At 44.0% G+C, this 22,338-nt stretch overlaps 1 protein-coding gene across 5 annotated transcripts in view; it reads left to right on the top strand.

Moving 5' to 3' along the window:
• The window catches only part of LOC147312089 (neuropilin-2-like), a 96,048-nt gene that overhangs the window by 29,998 nt on the left and 43,712 nt on the right, over positions 1 to 22,338 (top strand). For all 5 annotated transcript variants that reach the window (XR_015125289.1, XM_086265690.1, XM_086265691.1 and 2 more), the window contains exons 4-8: positions 4,457 to 4,684; positions 6,676 to 6,831; positions 6,922 to 7,091; positions 10,465 to 10,620; positions 20,120 to 20,264. Coding sequence is in view for 4 of the 5 variants with exons in the window: in XM_086265690.1 (XP_086121816.1) it covers positions 4,457 to 4,684; positions 6,676 to 6,831; positions 6,922 to 7,091; positions 10,465 to 10,620; positions 20,120 to 20,264 (855 nt within the window). In the remaining variant the exon portion in view is untranslated. The remainder of the gene's footprint in view (positions 1 to 4,456; positions 4,685 to 6,675; positions 6,832 to 6,921; positions 7,092 to 10,464; positions 10,621 to 20,119; positions 20,265 to 22,338) is intronic.

Raw genomic sequence — 22,338 nt, 5'->3', positions numbered from 1 at the left:
AGAACGAAAGACCATCGTACGTATCATAAGTTTACCAGTCTCACAAATTGTCTTCATAAATATACATTCCTTAACCGTTTATTAATAGGACCTTTGAGCTCAACGGTAATTAATTAGTAGTGGAAATAATTTCTGGTACCCGTCACAGAAATGTAGCAGTGACAATAATATTGTATGCTGTAATCGTACTGGACAATTAGTGATACAAAACAACTGTTTTATCCTGTGAATAAAAGTATATGTTTTTGTCAATGTACCATAATAACAGAAGCGAAACGCAATATTGTGTCAGGACAATTCACTATTTATGCACAATAAACAAAGGAGCATAGCGCGACAATTTCTGTTCAGCGCCAGACTTGCTTGTAACCTATATCACCAATTATGTTATGAAAATGACGTATTAACTACTAAAAAACACTGACCTTCGTGTAAATGCTTGGAGCAGACTAACCTGTGAGCTGGAGGGTTCTGGGACGTTATATTTGATCTTTGAATGGCTGCAATCCAGGCCACCCGTCGCGTCTTTGTTACTTCGGAAACATGGCTCGAACAATTTCTCTTCAACGACGTAATCCGATAACAACCGATCTCTTTACCCGTCGGCTTCCCGTGGCTGTCATGCGACCGGCTATTGCAGTTAATAATACAACAGCTTCTTGACATTTTTGTGTTTCTTTTTATCGCTGTATAACTGATTTTAATTGAAAGCCTGCGTGCGCTAGTACCGCTTGCCACGAGTTCCCAGAATCCTTTGCGGTTCTACCCGTGAATGACGTCACATTTTCAATCTCTATATAATATGCATGTTAAATTTTATATTTGGGGTAAAATATAAAGTCTTTTCAAGTAAACCGGTTCAAGTCCAATTCAAGTCCCAAGTCATTGGTGTAAAAGTCCAAGTCAAGTCACAAGTCTTAGAACATTTTTTCAAGTCAAGTCTAAAGTCATAAAATTAATGACTGGAGTCTGACTCGAGTCCAAGTCATGTGACTCGAGTCCACACCTCTGAATACAAGCACACCCACGCACACCTTCCCACACATGCGCACACTCAGCCACCTCTCTCTATACATGCACTAGGCGTGTAATGTGGAAGCTGTCGTGACGATCCTTCCGATTACCGCTGTTGTTTCCTTTCTGCCTAATGGCTTCAGGCACTTCCTCTCTGCCTCTGTCCAGCTACCCATCGAGTCAGTTCATTAGACTGTTAAACCAATCACGTTGCTCCCTCCTGCCGTCGCTGAATTTTATTGAAGAAAGTGGATCCAGATCTGACCTAGCAACAAGCAAAAGGTGCCCCGAGCTTAAAGGAGTGCAACAAAGAGCAGAATTGTCTTTAAAATATTCAATAAATTTACAGTTAATTAGGAATCTTTCACTTATCTGCAGAGTTTCAGCTCCAAAACAGATGCAAATATCAAATTTCCAATGTTTCACTCCGTTACACATCACTGAAGAATCACAGTGTTTTGAACTTTTAGTAAACTGGAGTGGGAGGACTACAGGGATGGCAGTTAGTTTTCATGTCAGAGTGAGTTTATAAAGAGAAATCCTCAGTGATGCAGTGACAGAGGCTCAAATGTAATGTCAGAGTTTCAGCGCCACCAGCCTCCAACTTAAACAACGCTGCAGTGGAATCCAAACACATATGGAAAGCAAGGCTGCGGGTGCGCTGGAGCTGTTAAACTGTGTGTGGTCGCCTTTCAGTGTGTGTATGTTACAGTAAATCTGCTCTGCATGTGGACGTGTGTGTGTTTGTTAGAGATTGATGAAAGGAGAGCCCGAGAGCCTGGTGAAGGCTTGGAAAGGAGCTTGAATAAAAGTAGAGCTTCACATAAACAAACGTGCAGATTTTTATGGGAATTATATTTTATGTTCACATTTTAGATAAAAGTGTTTACATGCACTCACAAGCTTATAATTTTAAAACACACACTGAGAAAGTTGGTCCTATCTCTCAGTGCCTTGCGAGCCTTAAGCACCATCAACAAATCTACCCAGCAACACACACACACCCTCATGCAGACACACACACGGCACGCTAACCGCAGTTCCCCAACCCTTACAAGTTAAACACGTGTTTCTTTCACACCTACCCGCTTCAAACAGATGGGAAGGAAGGTGAACACAAAAGGAAATCGGAGAAGGTGGAGGTAGAGAGCGAGACGGGACAGACTGGAGGAAGATGGGAGAAAGGAGGGCACAAGTGTTTTTGCAGAGTCCACTAACGTGAAGTAATGAAAGGGGGAAAAATCACTGCGGGCAGAAAACTGGTCAGGCGTTTACTCTACACATGCGCGGGCACTCGCACTAATAGTCACACGGGCTCGCGCTATTCAGTGATGGACTCTGCAGGGGGGCCAGACGCAACGAGCGACAGTGTTTGTCTCTGGGTGAGCGTGTGTTTGCTCGCATCTGAGGTCACCGCACGAGGGAAAAGGTCACAATAACAAGAAAAATAGACCAGGGAGGAAGAGGAAGAACTGGGATATATGCATGCAGGCCATCTTTATCAAACTAAAGATAGATGACGTTGTGGAAAATTAATGATGCCAGAAATAAAGGAGACAATCGGTAAACAAAGCAGAATGTGAGAAAAGTCCACAGACGATGCTTTGGTTTATCGGAGCTGGCATAAATCAGTCACATGTCCCGGCAGATTTATGCATTTGCTGAGTGAAATTCCACAGACTGAAAAAAAGCAGGGAGGAGACAGAGACATGTGTTGTATTTTGTTCATTCGCAAATATAGAAAGCTACGATGAGCGATCGTTGTGGCCATGTGGACGATGCTGTAAGAACAACTAAGCATCTGTGGTGTCTGAAGTGTTCGTGTGCGTGTCATCAGGGCCGAGTGTCGACTATGATCAGCAGAAACATTTGGTTAAAATGTCTACTCGTCTTTAGTCATTCAAATTTCCTTTACACGCTGACTTACGCTCACTATTAGCTGCAGTGATCCATTACAGCAGGTCTGTTTATCCACAGTACTTTGATACATTTAGAAACATTTTTGCAGCTTCCATGTAATTTTGTAACACAAGTACAAAGTAAAATGTCACCTTTAATGTCATTTGATCAGATAAAATATACATTCAGTTTATACCAAACACATTTTCCTTAAAGATTAAGCATTTAATCACATAAACCTTTGATTTTATATATTTATATATTTTGGATTTTACTCAAAAATGTTGCTTCATGTTTATTTAGGGTGAATTTTTTTTGAGTGCACGCCATCTGTTTAGTTATGCATGTAAGTCAGAATGAAACAGACTTAAAGCTCCAAAAACCCGTTGGGTTGCTGTGAAAAGCATAAAACACAAGCTGTTAGCACTAAAGAATTCAGCTGAAACGTGTTTATTGTACAGGTTGTTGCAAACACACGTAGTTTAGGTTCATTTTTACAGTGCCACAGAGCTCACAGTGTTTTAGTGTCTGCTAACTTCTCTTCATTAACTCATGAGAGACATGAGTTACCCTAAGAGGCTTAGACAGTGTTTGGTCTTATGGCTGGGTGGCCTGGAATAATGGTCCAGTTGGTGCAAGCACACTGTGTGCGTGCATTAATAGAGAGGGTAACACCGCCCTGTCACAGCATGTTTATGTGTGCGTGACTGTGTGCATGTATTATGATGTCTAAAGCTCCTCTTAACTGCTGGACCACCCGTCCATGACACCGTCAGCAGACCGTCTGTCTCTCTCACTCCTCTTATTCTGTTTGTCTCGTAACATCTCCAGTGTTGCTAATTTTTCTTAAAGATTGCAGCGGGTTTGAAACTCTCTGTGCTTTTTCCCAGGAATTGTCAGCAATAGAAAGTCTGGCTTAAGTGCACTTAAAACGTGGGCCGATCCTTTTCTTTCTGCATACTGAAACTTGGCATTCGGTGCAGAATATTAGTGCTTTTTTTGTGGTCTTGCACAACGTGGAAAAGTTGGGGATTTACCACCTTAGAAAGGCAATATTTAATATGAGTTGACTTTTTGTGTTTGTTTTTTTGAGCTGGAAAAACAAACAAAGAAATTAGCCGTCTGTTATCTTACAGCTTTGTCCTCTGTGAAACCATCAACCTGTGTCTGTCCATGAGATCGGCCTTTATGTGAACTCGAGCTACTTAAGCACACTCATTGACACTCTGTAGCCCCAATCATAGACATATATCATGTGAAGTGGATGTTTTAGTATCTAAATAAAACTGAGATAGCAGAGCTGGGAGTTATGAAACAGAGAAACTGATTTGAGTTTAAAGTGCTCGCCTCTAAAAACTGCACCTCTGGGTGCCTGCCCGGAGTAATGTCATTAGTTTGAAGTGTAATGAGCGTTGACATTCTTCTCTAAACAAATCTTGTTCCAAGATTTTTCCAGTTAATGATTTAAATCAACATTTAACCGCTATTAACATGAAGTTTTGATTAATGTACACAACGTTTTGTTTCTCTGTCTTCATCCCAGGTTCAGACTGTTCCCGTAACTTTACCAGTCCCTCGGGCCTCGTCGAGTCCCCGGGATTTCCCGACAAATACCCCCACAACCTCGAGTGCGCCTTCATCATCATTGTCCCGCCCAGAATGGATGTCACCCTCACCTTCCTCACCTTTGACCTGGAGAACGATCCCCTGCCAGGTGGAGATGGAGACTGCAAGTACGACTGGCTGGAAGTTTGGGACGGGCTCCCGGGAGGTACGACATTTATGCTTCGGATCTGTCGGATCGTGTGATCACTGCGTTATTGTCACGGCTGCTGCGATGATGCTGATGGAGATGTCAAACTATTTCTCAGCCTTATCATGAGTCAGTGCAGAGAGCAAAGTGAGTAATATATGTGCTCTGCCCTGCCTACATCATTATTGACCGAGGTGGAGTAGCAGCTATTTTAGAAGCTATGCGTTGGTAGATGAAAGCTAAGCTTACAGGCAGGATGCTGGCACCCACTGTGGAGAAACAATGCAACTTTTCAAGGGAAAAAAATAGCAACTGTTGAGCAAAGGGAGAAAAGAAAGGGAGTGAGAGGAGGAACAGTGGAGGGTGGGATATTTCTGGTCTAACTGCTACAAGAACTGGAAGTTTAGAAGGACTCCAACTCTGAGGCGCGCAACCCTTGGACTGAGTTTCAAGCAATGGAAGAGGTAGAAAGAAACAGAAGGAGAAAGAGAAGTCATCGACTGCTGGGAACGCTGGAGCAAAGGAATGACCTCTGGTCTACCTTCGACAGGAGGAGTGGGAGAACAAAGCTGGGCTGGAAAGGCGTCCAGAAAGAAGCATTTAAATATTTGGAAAACTTTGCCAATTTTATTTTAACTTTTAAAACTTTGCTTTAAAAACTGTCAGAGTATAGACACAGAGGATATTAAACAAGTATTATAAAACCATTAAAAACATCAAGCAAAGACTGACTGGAATAACACAGCGCTTTCCTTTCTGTAAACATGAATTTCGCCTTAGGCACAATGGAAAAACAGAGACACGATGCACATTACGGAGGAAGCAGCTTGAAGGGATACTAAAAAAATCCCTTTCTTCAGGGGTCAGAGAGAAGAGAAGACTTCTGCTTTGAGTGATGGAGGGAGGCAACGGGAAATACAGTGAGATGAAGAGGGTTGGAAAGGGAAGGAAATTTACTGGGTGAGAGTCAGAGGTGAAGGACTTTTAGTGTCAGGAATAAAAAAATCCTCGACAGGAAGAGTGAAAAGGCAAGCGGAAAGAGTCTGTTTTTTTTAACAGCAAAAGGTGAAAGGAGTGGGAAGAGGGAGGAGACGCTGCGAGACAGCCAGCTGACCTAAAAATCGATTTATTCAAAATGTAAAGGGAACGAGAGCCTGATACTAAAACAGCGCTCACTCGATTAGCAGCAGAGACACCAAACGGTTGTTTTCAGTTTTTCCTCTGTGTACACATATGCACGAGTCATTTCTGTTGAGTTAGTTTTTATCTCCTAAAATCTAAACCCATCCATCCAAAATGGGAAGCCAAAAATGGAACGGCAAATATGTATAATCTTTAAAAATATTCAGTGTTTGCCTCCTCTCGTCTTCTCGTCTTCTTTTCCTGCTTTCCTTTTCTCTCTATTTCAAATATCCACCCATTCCAAAAGGGAAGGGGAGAAAATCAATAGAACTGATCGATCGCCGGCTATTTTCTCTCCTCCTCCACAAACCTTCTCATGTGTATATGTGTGTGTGTAAAAGAAGAAGGAGTAGCAGGATGAGTCAACTATTTGTGTAACACTCACACACACACACACACACACACACACACACACAGACCCTTGGGCTTTAAATCACACTCATCTGTTTATGTTGACATATACAAGTTGTGGTATTAGAGAAGAAGACAGTAGAGGAATCACTTAGATCTGCACACACACACACACACACACACACACACACACACACACACACACACACACAGATGTACAGTATGTGTGTATTTGTATATATTAGTGCACTTTCTCAAACCGTGTCCAGATGGATGAAAGGAGGGAGGTGAGGACATGAGGGGGTGGAGTGATGAGCAGATGCAGGAAAATCAGTGCAAGTCATGAAGGATACAAATAAAGAAGCGTGAGGTTAAAAGATGAAAAACATAAGATTATAATCTCGACCGCTGGACGAGTGCGAGGTTCAGTAACACACAAACAAATAAATGATGACTAACTGCTGTTTGATTGACAGTGGGCCCTCTGATCGGTCGATACTGTGGGACCAGGGTGCCTCCCGAGATCCAGTCATCCACTGGGATCCTCTCTCTGTCCTTCCACACGGACATGGCCGTGGCTAAAGATGGCTTCTCGGCTCGCTATAACATGACGCACAAGGAAGTCAGCGAGAGTAAGCCGGAGTTTGTAGCGTGTTTTCTCTCAAAATAACGCAAACGAAACACGGATATTTGTCAAGATCTGCTCCCCCCTCCTCTTACAGCCTTCCACTGCAGTAACGCGTTCGGCATGGAGTCAGGAAAGATCACTGACGACCAGATCGCGGCGTCGTCGACCTTCGCCGACGAACGCTGGCTGCCGCGACAGGCCCGACTCAATTACAACGATAACGCGTGGACGCCCTCGGACGACAGCAACAAGGAGTACATACAGGTATGAGTGTGTCCATCCAGAAACCTCACACGGTTCAAAAAGCCGCTCCTCGAACACCTCGACCTCTGGAAAGATTATTTCACGGACGTTTCATTGTTTTATTTCCAGACCCTAATCCTTAAATGCAGAAGTTTACTCTGCCTAAACTAAAAACAGACTGCGCTCCCATCTTAACACCATATTTTTCCTCGTGTTGACATATCACACATAATAACTCTACCGCAGATATATTTGTCAGCGTATGTGGGAGAGCAAGTGAGAGAGAGAGAGCGAGTGGGAGGTGTGGCGCTATCAAGGTTTAGCAGCTCGATGCCCGGGTAAGGCATTGTTTCCTGTGTTCCAGCTCTGTGCCAACTTTGCGCCATCCCTGAGCTTGAGTTATGAGGTTGTCTGGGTGAGATGGGAAGGGAAGGCGAGGCCGACTCACCCCCTAAGACGGGGAAGACTCAGGCGGGTCAGAGGGCTGCTTTTCAGCCAGACACCTTTTGTAAACAACAGATTACCTTTTTGGTTGTCACGTAGGGATAGCCTCACAAAGCCAGCACGCAGATTTAGCGTTGTGCTTTGCAAAGGGACAAATACCTTTAGGGGGGATTGGTTTTGCTACAGGTGTGTTTTGTAGAAGAGGCTTTAACCTTTAATGTAACTAAGTAGTAAACATGGGATCTTTACTGGGGTTTCTTCCAGTTCTTTAAAAGGAGAAAGCATTTATAACTCACCAGTATGTTTAAAGCGACTCTGTTTTTAAAGCCATTTACTGGACTCATTTACACATGTTTCCACATACATATCCTCATAGAAGTCCTGAAAGCTTCCTTATCCCCCCATAAGGAAGCTTTCAGGACTTCTATCGATCAAAGAGCAGGCCGAACAGTGAGCCTCGACCCTGATATGGCTGTTTCAGCAGACGAGTGACTTTCGAGATTGATTATCACTTAAACCTGTTTGACCTACGACCCCTAAAGCATTGCCTATTGAACGTTCTTTACAGGTTGCATTTGTTAACTAGTTAGGATCAGCTCAAGCATGGATTGACTAACCGCTGCATACCTTCTGTGTTTATTTTAGTCCTTTAAGGGATACAACTTCCTGTTTCAGACGTATGACATTCACACTTTCCTTATTTATTTTATCTTTATCTTTGAACCTTTTTTGCAAGATGCTGCACGCCAGATTGCAAACTGCTGACCTTAACTTCTCCTACAGTTTTCTGACTTGCCAGGCTGCCAGCTGCAAGGCTCAGTTTATTCCCAGGTTTCCTAAATTTACTACACAGTCAGAGTGCAATACGAGCGTGGCTTGCTATGAGAGCCTAGCATCCATTTGTTTGTTAGCAGTGTCAGTAACTCAGATATTTATGCATTAAATGTTTTTAGAGGAAAAAATTTATGTATCTTTAGTGGCGGGCTGCAGAGATTAAACATTATTAAGCACATATTGTCTATGACAGACAAACGTCTCCTTTATGTTAGCTGGACCAGTGTCACAAACACAGTAGTCACAGACGTGGATTAGAAGCAGCACTTCAGACCTCATAAAAACACAGGAAGAGATTGTGGCCAAGAGGAAGTGCACAACGCCTCTCACAGCTGAAACCTCACACCCTCAGGGCCACTCTCAAAAGTAGCTGACAGAAAACAATTTGTATAAAACACATTATTTCATTTCCATGTTTTTCCTGTTTTTCCTCGGACGCTCAGACAGACGATGTGATCTCTCCCGGTTTGCGTTGGGTTTGTGTCTCTGTGGTCGGGGCATCGTGTTCCACAGAGGCTCTCAGCTGTTCCTCTGCATTAACACCTAGCACAGAGCAATGCCTCTGCATGCATGCATGCATGCATGCGTGTGTGTGTGTGTCTGCCTTGATGAGCAGCTGTCATAAATGCCAACGTGCCTCTCCTTCTTGTATCTTGCACCCTGTGGAGTCTTACAGGTTAGTGCTTGTGAGTGCAGGGCTGAGTTTTCAGATCAGGCGTGCTTTAATAAATTTAGGATAGCTCCTCTATTCTATTCTATTCTATTCTATTCTATTCTATTCTATTCTATTCTGGCCTGGCCTGGCTCACTGAGGTGTGGTGCAGATTGATGATGCGAGTGCTGGTGGCTCTGTTATTCTAACAGCTCTGTGATTGATGAGGGGCCTTCCTTCCTTCTTTGGGAAGTCTCACTTAGACCTCAACCCCCCTGGATTTCATTCTCTTTTCTCCCTCTTCCTCCCATACTCACCCCGCCTTCTCCTCTCATCTGTTCCTCTCCTCGGTTTCGTGTTATCGATTAGTTGTCTTGGTGGATCTCTGTCTGGCCCTGCCGGTGCACGCCTGTGTGTGTGTTTGGTGGAAGTAATCTGGAACACCTGTCTCTCTGACAGATAACAAACGCAGCATTTTACCTCCCCTGGTGTTTTGTACGATACCTCAGTGGGACATACGGCACACACTTGCACAGCAAACACACACAACAAGTTCTGATTAATCTGCAGGTTTCTGCAGCTCCAGTCGAGGAGAGCAAATGTTGTAATCTACACTCGAACTTTTCTCATCTGCTCCTCTGTGTGTGTGTCTTTAAAAATATGAAATACTCGGGTTAAAGAATCACAGGTGTGCTCTGATCCTGGCAGGTAACTCCACTAAAGCTTCAGTGATTTATATTAATACATTTTACTTCAGGTATTTTCAGACCAGCAGTGTTTGTTATAAATATGCAGCCGTTCATTAGCAGTGTTCAGTGTCTTCCCAAACACCATCACTTATTGTTTCGTTAGACTCCTTCCATATTGAGAGAATTTATAACAACGTCTTGTTATTTTCCGTTGTTATTTAAATACCTTCATCGCTCTGCTGTGTTTACTTGTTTTGGGCACTATGGAGCAAATAAATTCGAGTCTACTTCAGGGACCTTGAAATCCCGGAGTTTGAAGCTTCGCATCCTACACAGTGCTCCCCATGTATAATGCAACGCAGCGAGCAGCATGCCAGCCACGTAGCGTAGCATCCACAATCAGGACGGGGAGGTGATTATAGCTATTGTATGGGAGGAAATTAAAATGAGCCCCGGGTCATTACTATCGATCTGCCAGGAGAGAGCCGCAGAGTGGAAAGAAACCGAGAGGAGTAGATGAGGAGGGGAGGAGAGAGTGCCGAACGGGGGAGATGGATGCAGATAACTCCAGGTGTATATTTGTGGGATTATTTTTGTGTGTCTTCAACTGCTGTTGCACTTAAAAGGTCTTCAGACATTTCTTTGATCAACGATAGCTTTAGAATGAAATCTTACATCTTCAGTACATTTGAGTCTGAGGATTTCTGTGTTTTCTTTTACTTTGTCATCATTTTCTTATTAAGTAAAAGTTTAAAACCTTTCTCTCCCCAAACAGGTGGACCTCCATACTCTGAAGGTGCTTACCGGCATTGCCACACAGGGCGCCATTTCAAAGGAAACGCAGAAGAATTACTTTGTTACCTCCTTCAAGCTAGAGGTCAGCACGAACGGAGAAGACTGGATGATCTACAGACACGGCAAAAACCATAAGGTAGGTTCAAACACACGAGGCGGGAGCTGCTAACCGGCGTCGGGCTCCGCTGGCATCTTGATGGGAGAGGTGGACGGAAATATGAGATGGATTATATGCAGCAAGAGTTGACCTCAAGCCCAAAATTTAACTGGTGTCTGCAATTACAGCCTTTCCACTGCCATTCAGTTGGCCTCATTTAAGGCTTTATGACTGAGCCAGAACCAGCACGAGTCTCCAGGCTCTCGGTGATATCTGACATCATTGTATGCAACTGCATTTACACTGCACATTCTGCTTTCCCATCCCATCTGGTTTCTTTTAGTTTCTGGTCTGAGCTCTGCCTAACGTTGACCTGATTGGGGCCGGGTTCCAAGCTGTTTTTCTCTGAGGTGTTAAGGCATGATGTGTCATCAGTGTGCACGCTGCAGTCTGGCCAGCCAGGTAGAAATAAAGCAGACGGCATTAAGAGTCTTAATGGTTGAGACTGCAATTAAAGTAAAAGAACATTCCAGTGGTTTTGGCTGGTTTTTCCATCAGAGGCGTTCTCCCCCTGCCCGTGGTCACACATGTTTGTCCTGCGGTCTAACGCCACGTCTGACTTTGTGCTGTAAACCTTTATTTCTTCATGAATGCTAATGCATGCACGCAGTCACATATGCATGCGCTTTGCTATGAGAGGGAAACAGGAGCTCCAGTCTAACCATGTGGAATTCCTTAGTGGAGATCCCACAAGACTTACAGCAAATGTTAACTCCCACAGAAGTGATGGTGGGATAAAACAGCACACAATAAAAGATGGGGATGATGGATGATTGAGGAAATGAGGGAATTTCTTCAGTTATATTTACAACATATTAAGCTTAGTTAACTTTTATTTTTAAGGAAAAAAGCTAATATCTTTGGTCATTTGTGTTATGTGGTAATAAACGGCATCTGTTTTACAGTAAATGGAAGGAATAATCTTTTACATTTCCTGTGGAAATTTGGACTACAATAATAGGAGCTCAAACATGATGTCAAAGTCGATGGTCTCATTAACTGTCCACAAAAATCTAGGCAAAAATAAAAGTTTATAGCTTTTAGAAAACTTCTTTATATATATATTTTATTTTTCCCAGGCATGTGTAAGTGTAACCGATCATATTTTAGATTAATATCTCCATCATAAGTTACAGGCACTGGCCTAAATGCTCACAGCACACAGCAGTTTATCTAGGAACTTGGATAAATCAAGAGATGACAGGTTTGTGATATTCCTGGGAAGGGTGAGGCTGAAGCTGTGGGAGCGAGAGGGTTAATAGTGTTCTGCAATCATTGGTGAACATATGCATGGGTTTTTTGAGGACCTGCAACATGGCTTACCAAAAATGCAGTTCACTCTTTCTCCTACCAAAGCTGGAAAATAGTGTCATTTTCAGCAGTGAATGTCTCCCTGGGACTGCAGAAGCAAGCATGCTAGTGCAAAGAGCTGGGAGACACAGGGACGCCGCACAACTGTGCACTTTTTAGCTATTCTAATTTTTAATATAATGCTTCATTATTTCAAGTTTGGATTGGAGCGCATTTCTAATGCTTTTGCATGTTTTATGCATGCATCATTCTCAACTACAAAGGTATAACTCAACTGCAGATCTTCATTTTTAGTGGCGCTAAAGTAAATCCACCGAATAATGAGCCATGATACTGTCCATGCAGACACGCAGCAGCTACAGCCCAGTTTCACAGTGACATCGGGCAACGAGACAATAAAAACATCCAATATGCAAAACAGATTAATGTGTCGAGGCTAGTTGCTGGTGTCACCGCGCATAATCCTGCTTGTTTCAGCCACAACCCTGGAAAGCTGTTTGGAGCTGAATACCAAGGGAGACATTGAGTTGCACGTGTGTGTGTGTGTGTGTGTGTGTGTGTGTGTGTGTGTGTGTGTGTGTGTGACGAGGAGGGGATTGCCATAAATCAGCAGCACACACACACACACACACACACACACACACACACACACACACACACAGGCAGGGTCTTTCTAGCTGTTTGGCTCCCTGGTGTGCCAGTCTGTGCCGTAATCTGAGGCTTCGGCTCAGTGTTGTCCAGCACCCCTTTTAATCCACATCTACACACCACTGTCTCAGTGCCATAATAAGGATATTATGCAGATACGTACAAATATTGTGAATGTGTTGTGGCAGCATTATGTTAGATCAGAACAAAACGGCCGAGTGGATGATGGTCATTTATCTGATGATGAAACGATGATGTCAACATCTTGTCCTTTCTCGGTTGACACGCCTCAGACGGCCACTCAGCACTGGCCTTGCCCTGCTGACTTTCTCTATCGTCTTTCAGGGGTTGTTGTCGTGAGTTTGTGTGTGTCTGTGTTTTAAGCTAGAAAGATATAAATCACTCCACAGCAGTGGCCAAGACCTTTTTGGCAGTGTGTTTTATTCTGCAGTTTGTAAAACGCTGCGTCTGCATTAACAGGATAATTCAAGGAAATTGTATTTCATAATTGAAAGCAGATCCTGGATCAGTTTATGCGATAGATCACAGTTTTCCTTTTGTCTCGCGGAAGCCTTAAATCAACACGGCTAAGTTATTAATTTTGAGAAGTCGTAGCTGTTTTAGCCATCCAGGAAATAAACAGAAGTGCCCCGACTGTACACCTATCCATCCATCTCCCCTTCTTGACATTTTCATTCACTTGCCTCTTCACTAGTTCTCTCAGAAGCTCTTCATCCATCAATTGCTCCCTCCACGTCTCCTCGTTCACTCACTTCACATCTTCCTTCGGCCTCTCCTTACACTCTCTCCGCTCTCACAGCTCTCCATCATTCGCTCTCCCTCCTCCTCCTGTCTCTGAGAAAGTCATCAGGAAATACGCCGGCACGTTTGCGCCGCTTAAACAAATGCCTTTTGTGCTTGGCAGCAGCGATGCTTCGGTTTGTGTGCGTTAATTTGGAAGAATTATTGAGTTAGTGTTTTATGGGCAAGAGGCATTAAAGCAGGACAAAAAAATAATGGAAGCCACATGGATAGTTTGTTCTTGCAAAACCACCATGCATGAAATAATTAAACATATATAGTGGAGCACAAACACACCAAACAGCACACGCAGACATGTGACTAGATGCATTTACATCCTCTATCTTTTTGCATATTAACTAATCAGACACTTCTTGTGCACACATACACACACAGGTATGCGCACACACTGTGGCTTTAAACATCTGGGAGCCTGCCTGCAAGGGCGGTGCTGCTGTCACACAGCATCGTGATGATTTGTGTGATCTGTAATGTATTTGATAATGTCATTAAAGGCCTGTCGTGAACCAGATGGGGCATATGGAATACATGTTAACTTGGAGAAACTTTTCAGGCGCAAGCATGGAGTAATATCCAGACTTAATTTGTTCCTATTTGTACTTACAGACACTACCAGAGGAAAAGGGGAATGACAGACAGATGGGAAAATGTATTTGTTATTCTTATTGTGAAGCAGCGATTTGCCAAGGTTTAATCGAGAGGTCGTTGAATTTGCATTAGCCACAAAGAGATTTGTACCTGTAACTTTCTGTGTGGCGCGTTGTGCGCACGACAAGTAAGGCAGCAGTTTTCTGCAGCACGAGGCCTCGGCGTGAGAAATTATGTCGTCTCAGTTGCAGTTTTTATCTTTAGGAGCTTGAGAACTTCTCTATATAGCTAGATTTGAGCTTGACATGGGACAAGTGTCATTACGTAGCCCCACAGAATTGCTGCAGGCAGACCTGTCTGTGGCCATTACAGAACTGGACCTCGGCCAAGACCAAAACCTCCTATTCCCACTTTAATCTGTGGGAGGGAGGATGGATGGAGAGAGAGGGATGGAGGATGGAGACGTGGGTGGAATGAGCAGGAGAGAGAGGGATCGTGATGGGAGGAAAGTGTAGAAAAGTTGAAAAAAAAAAATCAGGAAAAAAGCAAAAGGTTAGGCTGATAGAGAGAGGAGAGACCGAGCAGGAGGAGGAAGAGAGGTGGGAGCAATGCAGGTTCATAGGGGAACAAGTGAGTGAAGGAAAGAGGCAGGCGGGGGGAAAGAAGTGTTCATAGGGGAATCATGGAGCAAAAGAAACAGGGATAGATGGATGAAGCAGGAGAGGGGGAATAATGAGAATAGCAGACAGGGGTGTTGACCACAAATCCCTCTGGATAGTTCAGAGGTCTCAGCAACACAGCCTGGAAAGATGTCAGGAGAGAGAAGGAAAATAAAGCGACAGAGTAGAGGGAGGTGAGGGAAAAGCAGAAGGGAGGGCCGGGTCAGCGCAGAGCAGGAGAAAAGAGTTTGTGACAAATGAAGAAAGAAAAGCTCGGAGAAAAAGCGAGAAAAGGGACAACAGGGGATATTACGAAGGTGCCGTGTGTCGTTTGGTCTGTGAGATTTGTGCATTGTTCCGCCACACACACACAGACACACACACACACACACGCGCTCAGATGTCAAAGACAGGTTACCTCCCCGAAGTCTCCGTGTGCGCCAGCATGTGCCTGTGTTTGGCCTTCTTTGATGGAACGAGAGGAGATGGGGGGTGTTTTATTATTTTATAACTCAACGCATGCACATGCACACGACGCACACTCGGCACAGACATTTGAATAATTCAGCGCGTCTGTGCCGGCCCTCTCTGGCTGACTGACTGTGGCCTTGCGTGTTCTTTACTTTCCCGTGAGGTGAGCGCACTCGTTTGTCAGTCGCCTTTCCTGTAGTTACTCGCTAGATCTGATTCGCTGCCTTTTGCCTGCAAACCAGAATCTGCTACCCAGAACTCTATTGTTATTCAGCGGAGCAGGTGTGTGTAAATGAAGGAAAAATGGTATTCACTTCATGTCGGCCACCTTTGAGCTTCACTGAGAAATAAAAGTACTATTTGAAGTTTCTCTTTATGTTATTTTGTTAAGAGTATTTCTGTTTGCTTTTGTAGGTGTGTGTGTGTGTGTGTGTGTGTGTGTGTGTGTGTGTGTGTGTGTGTGTGTGTGTTGGAGACAGACAAAGGGGGGAGGAGCATCTGTTCACCCTACTCTTTGCCAGTATCAGCTTCCCTTGTCTTCTTACCTTGGTGGAAACATCAGCCCATTTACAAATGCAGACAGACTCTCTCACACACACAAACACAGGCTTAATAACCTGAGCTGGGCTGCAGGTGTAGTCCATTAGCTGATTGTTATTGAAGCCTTTTAGACTGAGACTGTTAACAGTGTATTTAGTTTGGTTTAAGACCTCAGGGACGCTGCGTATCCCCTTACACCTCTCTGTGGAGTCTCGCTGCGGAGCCACGACCTGGGAGCCGTTACGGGAATGCGATATTTTTGTTTGCATGTGTGCGCAAACTCACGTGTGTGTGTCATCTTTGAGATGTTTCATTCTGAAGTGTCCCTGCTCTTAAAATTCACTTTATTATGAGACTGATGTGCGGGCAGGCACCCGTCCACACAATCAAAAGTTCACATACTTTGACTTTTAACAAACGTGGCAGCATAAAATATGGCCTACGTGTAGAAAAACATATTAAATTTTTAACAAGCCGGTCAGGTTATAAATATTTATGGGGCTATTTCTTACCAGGAGAGGCGCCTGACAGCTAGAATGGCTGGCCTCTAAGGTCTCCCTGTGTCCGAGCAGGTTAAATCCAGGTGTTCTGGCTTTCTCCTGAATCATCTCCCGCATGATTCTGAACTGATTCTGCAGTGTGCATGGTTTGTGTCTTAACCCTGTGAAGGACGGGCAGCTGTATCCCATATTTTTCCCAATATCAGCCAGGATAGCCTCCAGCTGCCCCGTGACCCTGCAAGTGGTAAAGATATAAGTTCACAGTCCTGATGAAGACAGTGACAGCAGTAGCTCAGCTGCAGCACGCGCAGGTACAAGCTGCAGCGCGTGCTGCAGCACGCGATGCATCCCTGATGACCCTGAACGAAGCTGGTAACTGAAACAGTAACAGAACCAAGTTCGTGTCAAAGTTCTTGCTCACAGCTCCGCGGAGCCAAACACTGTTTGTGCAAACGTTAAGCTGCAAAAAAAGCTGCAGGTTAGACTTTCACGCAAACATACACGTGTGCAGAAGTATCCACACACACGTAAAAGTGTGTGTGTGATTGTATATGTGCCCACTGAAAATGTTACAGTGGGCACCCTGGGAAATCAGAAAGCACCCGCCAGCCCCCAACTCCTCAGAGTGAGACTTCATAATTACACTTTTACACAGTGACACACACACCCTGACACACACACACACACACTTGTAATTACAGTCTGCTACCACAATCCCATTAAGTCTTTGGGGCCTGTAGGCATTTTTCCATCATTTAACAGGTCACAGTTTCTAGTATGAATGCTTTTGTAAGGGCGTGAGTTCACAGAGGCCGACTTTGTGCTGTACACCCACTGGGTCACGGGTTCAATTCCCAGCTGGCCTGGTGGCCTGCTTCTGTTCTGTTCCAAGTCACAAACTCCTTTCATCCATATTTTGTCACCCCTGACGAGTCCTGCTGTTCAATGGATTGTAGACAGGAAGAAAAAAGTGATTTTTATCTTTCACACACACACACACACACACACACACACACACACACACACACACACACACAGACGCTCACACGCACACACACACACCTAAAACAAGGCAAACATCTATAAATGCGTAGCCAAGCAAGTAATTGCAATGCCTTTGGCTCTGTTGAACAAGGCTCACCGCTCTGTGTAATAAACACGCTATGATGTTTTCAGCATTAATGTAACATAATAGAAAGAGTGTTAAGGAAAAAGAGGCTTATTTGCTCCTGTAATGAAACAACAGCATGGATTATCTTCCTTGAATTTACAGCCGTTTATCATCAGCGAGAGACGAGATAGAGACATCGGAGAAAAAGACAGAAACGAAGGGAGAAAAGGAAATGAGAGAGCAGAACCCCAGCTGTTCTGTCCTGCTGGGAGACCAGCGGAGATGGCTGTTGGCGAGAGAGACTGTCAGATAGACAGAGATATAAAGCCTTGATGTCAAAGACAAAAAGGGTCCTTCTAGCTTGCATTCAGTTTCCTTTTATCTGAACTTGTGTGCTCAGAGCTCAGAGGGCACCGTGTGAGAGCAGAGACACATTACATGCATGTGGGGGGACAGTGGTGTCTGCACGCAGTGTGTTAGCGCATGCCGTGTGTGTGTTTGTGCATCGGGGGGTTACGATGTGTTTTTCTTCATGCTGTTTTCCTGCATGTGTGTGTGTGTGGTTGAGTCGAGAGGACGTGAGAAGAGGATGCTCTCCCACATACTTACGCCCGTGATTTATTGCACACTGCATGCCCTCAGAGTGTGTGTGAGTGTGTGAGTGAACCTTTGCACCCCTTCCCTCCTCGGTGAACAGTCACTTTATTAATTTTGTGGCTTTATGTAATCACGTAGAGGAGAAACATTAATCTGCTGCCTTTTCACCTCACATTAAGTTTCATTAAGTGTTGTCTTGAATCACAGCTGTGGACAGAGGCGTAAACTTAACTACAAAGCAAAAGATTATTGTTTTTCATCATGCCACGGTTTAAAGAAACTAGATGGTTGTATCATATGTGTCATCTTTCTACCACTTACAGTCAGGGGAAAAGAAAGTGTGAGCACTTTCACTTCTTTTTTTTTTTCCCGCCTGTCCCATTTGGTTCTTTAGCCGTCAGAATTGTTGTCTGAAGACCAACAAGGATACCCAATGGATTTACTTTGCCAAATGGATCATCGTGGCATTGCCGTATTGGTCCATTTGGTCGATCTTTGTTTTTATTATTTATTATATTTTATTTTCAGATGTTACAGACGGGACAGACATGAGTGAGGGATAGGAAAGGGAGAAAGAAAGAGGAAGGAAAGGAAAAACAGAAGGGGAGAGGGACAGTGAGAAAGGGGGGGAGAAAAAAAAATAAAAATCTCCTGGATCACCTGTTGAGAGAAGAATAGAAAACAAGCAGAAAAAAAACAAAGCAACATACTAAACACAACACCATCGCATTAATCTAGCTAAGTGTAAACAGCAGTAAATACTAAATATTCAATGTTGTTGTGCAGCACGCAGGACAGATGTGCTTCGAAGTAGCAGCCAAGAAGGGTGTAATTTGGGTCTACGAGCAGTGAACACCCGTGTGCATACCTGTGTGGATCAGCGCGCTTGTATTCCAAAGGTTTCTCCATGTAATGATCTGCTAGGGAGTGTGGGGGGGCCACAGCCCCGTCCTCCGGGGTGTGAAGCGGGTATGGAGGAGATCAAAACTCCAGACATCCAGAGGCCCCTCTGTTGGTCTTCCATGGTCTCACACTTTCACTTCTAAGAGTTTACATATCAGGACACAAATGATCACGTGGTCCTCAGCAGGTCAAGTGCATACAGCATCGGATTAATATCAACAATATTAGATTGTGTCATTATTTATTTAACAGAAATTAACCAAAGAAGAGAAAAAACTCAACTCAAATATCTGTGAGCTGATAAAAGGACAATAATTTCAGTTTATTTGGCCAATGTGTAAAATTAAATTAACAGTTTAAAACATTTGAAGGTTAATCCTGCTGTACAGAATAGCTGGGATTTAAGATAAGATAAGATAAGATAACCTTTATTATTATTATCATGTGTATGCAGTACTGTGCACGAATATTAAGCCGCCCTCATTTTCTGTATATTTTGCAAACATACATGGAAATACAGCAACAACTGAGTTTGTGCAATTCTAAATAGTCTTCAGGAGTCGTTCTCCAGGCTTCTCGGAGGTCATTCAGAGCTCTTCTTTGGTTGTTTCTGCCTTTTGTACCTTTCTCTGATTCAACACTGCTTCAATGATGTTGATGTCCGAGCTCTGCAGAGACCAGTCCATGACTGATCATGTTCCACTGTGTTTGTTTTCACAGCACTGCCAGAGTATTGGGATCATTGTTGTGCTAAAAAAGGAAGCTGTTGGCATTCAGACACTCTTTACATGGTTTTGCATGTTGGATCAAAATCAGTTTTATCAAGATCTCCAACACCGGTGGCTAAAATGCAGCAGCAAATCACAAAAGAGCCTCCACCGCGCTCGAGAGATGGCTCTCGTAGCGTGCCGAAAGATACGACTTAAAACTAGTTCTTTGCTACATTGCCTCTTCTTGTTCATTCCCTGAAATAGACGACTTTTTCATGTGTCAATGATTCATAGGTCAGGATTAAGCAGCTTAAAAAACAAGCAAAAAAGCATTTCTCTGAAATTGGATCAGGCAAAAGGACGAGACTGAAAATGAGTGAAAAGCAGCCAATGTCCTTCAGGAAGCCGGAGAACTTTGGCTCAAGAGCATTTAAAAAAAAGACAAAGTCTGGCTCATTGGAAGGAAATAAAAGAGAGATGACTTTTGCACATCGCTGTATGCAGCTCATAGAAGTGTGACTCAGCAATATCGGGCTGTCTCCCATTATCCTTACTGAGCTCCAGTTCTGCAGACGGACTCCAAACGTCGCACTTCTAAATGTTCCTTTCTGTCTGCAGGTTTTCCATGCCAACGCTGACGCCACGGAGGTGGTCCTCAATCGAATCCCACAGCCGGTCCTGGCCCGCTTCGTGCGGATTAAACCTCAGACGTGGAAGAACGGCATTGCGCTGCGGTTCGAGCTCTACGGCTGTCAGATCACGGGTAAGACAGATGGTGCTTTTTTTTCCTGCGGAGTTTCTCAGACTTTCTCGGGACAGGGGTCAACCTCCTCCTGGGATTCCAGCGAAAACACAGAAGTCAGTTTGTCAAGTGCAGGAATATGTGGAAGGTTTTTCTTTATTTGTATAATCTAATAATAAACAGGTTTGTAATTTGTCCATCCATTAACTCCTATTCATAATTCTGTTCATGCCGCCTTCTTGTCTTTTTCTCCTTTTCACATGTGTGCAACACACCCACCCTCGTGTGCACTCTTGCCCTTTCATATACATACACCCCTTCTCTGTCTCCCCCCCCCCCCACACACACACACACACACACTCAGCCCTAATAGAATAATACTAGAGTGTGATGTGTGGGTGATAACATCAGAGAGTAACAGGCTCTCAGCTTTCATCTGCAGCCCTGGCAAACAAACACGATTTCAACCAGCATAATCAGCTCAATACTATAAATAGATAAAACTTAATTAGACTGTCTGTGTTTGTGTGTGCGTCTGTGCGTATATGGTAAAAGACAGAGAGTTTCAATCCATTTGAGCATATCTGTGTGCATGTGTGTCCCGCTCCACTGTATCATTATTAGGTTAGGGCCTCTCTCTGCTGCCATCGTAGCGGCCATTGAGAGGGACAGATATGCTCTTATCCAGGAGGGCTATTTCAGCACCCACACAAATCACAATCACACCGAAACAATATGATACTGAGTGTGTGTGTGTGATAGATAGACAGGGATGTGGAATATATCAGGTATCTTGCCTGTGTTTTTATTTTTTTACTCTATTTTAACACCTGAAATTGCATTATATATCACTCTGCCTTTTTCACTGCTTTCAGGAGTGAGAGCATATATAACCCCCGTTTTTTGGGGCATCGCCCTGCCTTTTGCTCATCCCTGCCACCTTGCGATTCCTGTCATCCATCATGAGAAAAACATTGAGTTTATATGCAAAGTCTTGACACTTTCAAGGCTGGTTTTTGTAACGAGGGATGTCAGAGTTTGATATTTCCGAGGCTCGTGGCGAGAAGCAGAAACTGTTCTGCTGCAGTTTCAGGGAAAATGTCCATAACCTGCTGAAAAAGCCCAAACATACCTGCTAATGGCCATGCAGTATCTTTTCTGAGCACACAGACATGCAGGCAAACACACAGTCAAACACACTGCCAGGGGGAATGTGATAATGCCCTACACAAGCCTATAAAGGCAGACATAAAGCAGTCAGTCACTGACATGTCATTAACTTAAATCACACTTTTATGTCTTCTGCTCTACTTTTTCCTCCGTCTCTCTCTCGTCAGTATGTTTTTCTTCCTCTGTCCTTCTTTTACCTTTGCTGACAGCCACCATTCCTTCTTCCAGCATCCCTTCTTTAAATCTTCCCGTCCCTGCTCGTCCTCCCTCCATCGCTTCTCCCTTAATCTCATTTTATTTTAGCACCGCAGCACTTATCAATCATTTATTTTTAGCACCTTTTACTATTTTTCCCAGCAGGGCTTGTGTAGCGTGTGTATTTGTAGAAACTACACACGTGTGCGTCCAGCTGTGCGTATGCATCAGCTAAGTAGCGCCTCGGCGCCGTACTTGTGAGACCCCATTATCAGAAACGGCACAGTGGGAGTTTGTGTTCACCTGTGTGTGGGCGAAACATCAGAGCATACGTGAGAGGAAGTGGGCTTCTGAGAGACCTTTACTGTCCGACTGCTGTGTGCATGTGCGTGCATTTGAGAGCTGAAACTATTTCTGCTATGCTATCTGTAGAGGTGATATTCTGCACTCCTACGTTAAAGGAGCTGCTAAAATACACTGATGCAGGAAATAAGAAACACAAAATAAATGACACGGGAACAGCGTTTCCTTCTAGCTAATCGGTTTTCATGTCTGCTGTAGAGCTCGAAGGAGCCATCCAGCCTGGCTGGAGCTGTTGTTGTTTATTGTTGATTCATTATTTACCATTCTGAGGCACAAACGTCACGGCATTAAACATTCATCTCCGTGAAGACCTGAAGAATGTCACCATCAATCACCGTCAACCTTCACTGTCAGCCGGCTCTCTCTC

The sequence above is a fragment of the Aulonocara sp. 'chitande type north' Nkhata Bay genome, linkage group LG16 (genome assembly GCF_057382095.1).
Source record: "Aulonocara sp. 'chitande type north' Nkhata Bay isolate Kocher_YH1m ecotype deep benthic linkage group LG16, A_spYH_male_GT1.1, whole genome shotgun sequence".
Classification (NCBI taxonomy): domain Eukaryota; kingdom Metazoa; phylum Chordata; class Actinopteri; order Cichliformes; family Cichlidae; genus Aulonocara; species Aulonocara sp. 'chitande type north' Nkhata Bay.
Note: the sequence above shows the minus strand (reverse complement) of the source record. Positions and strands in the feature narration are given on the sequence as shown.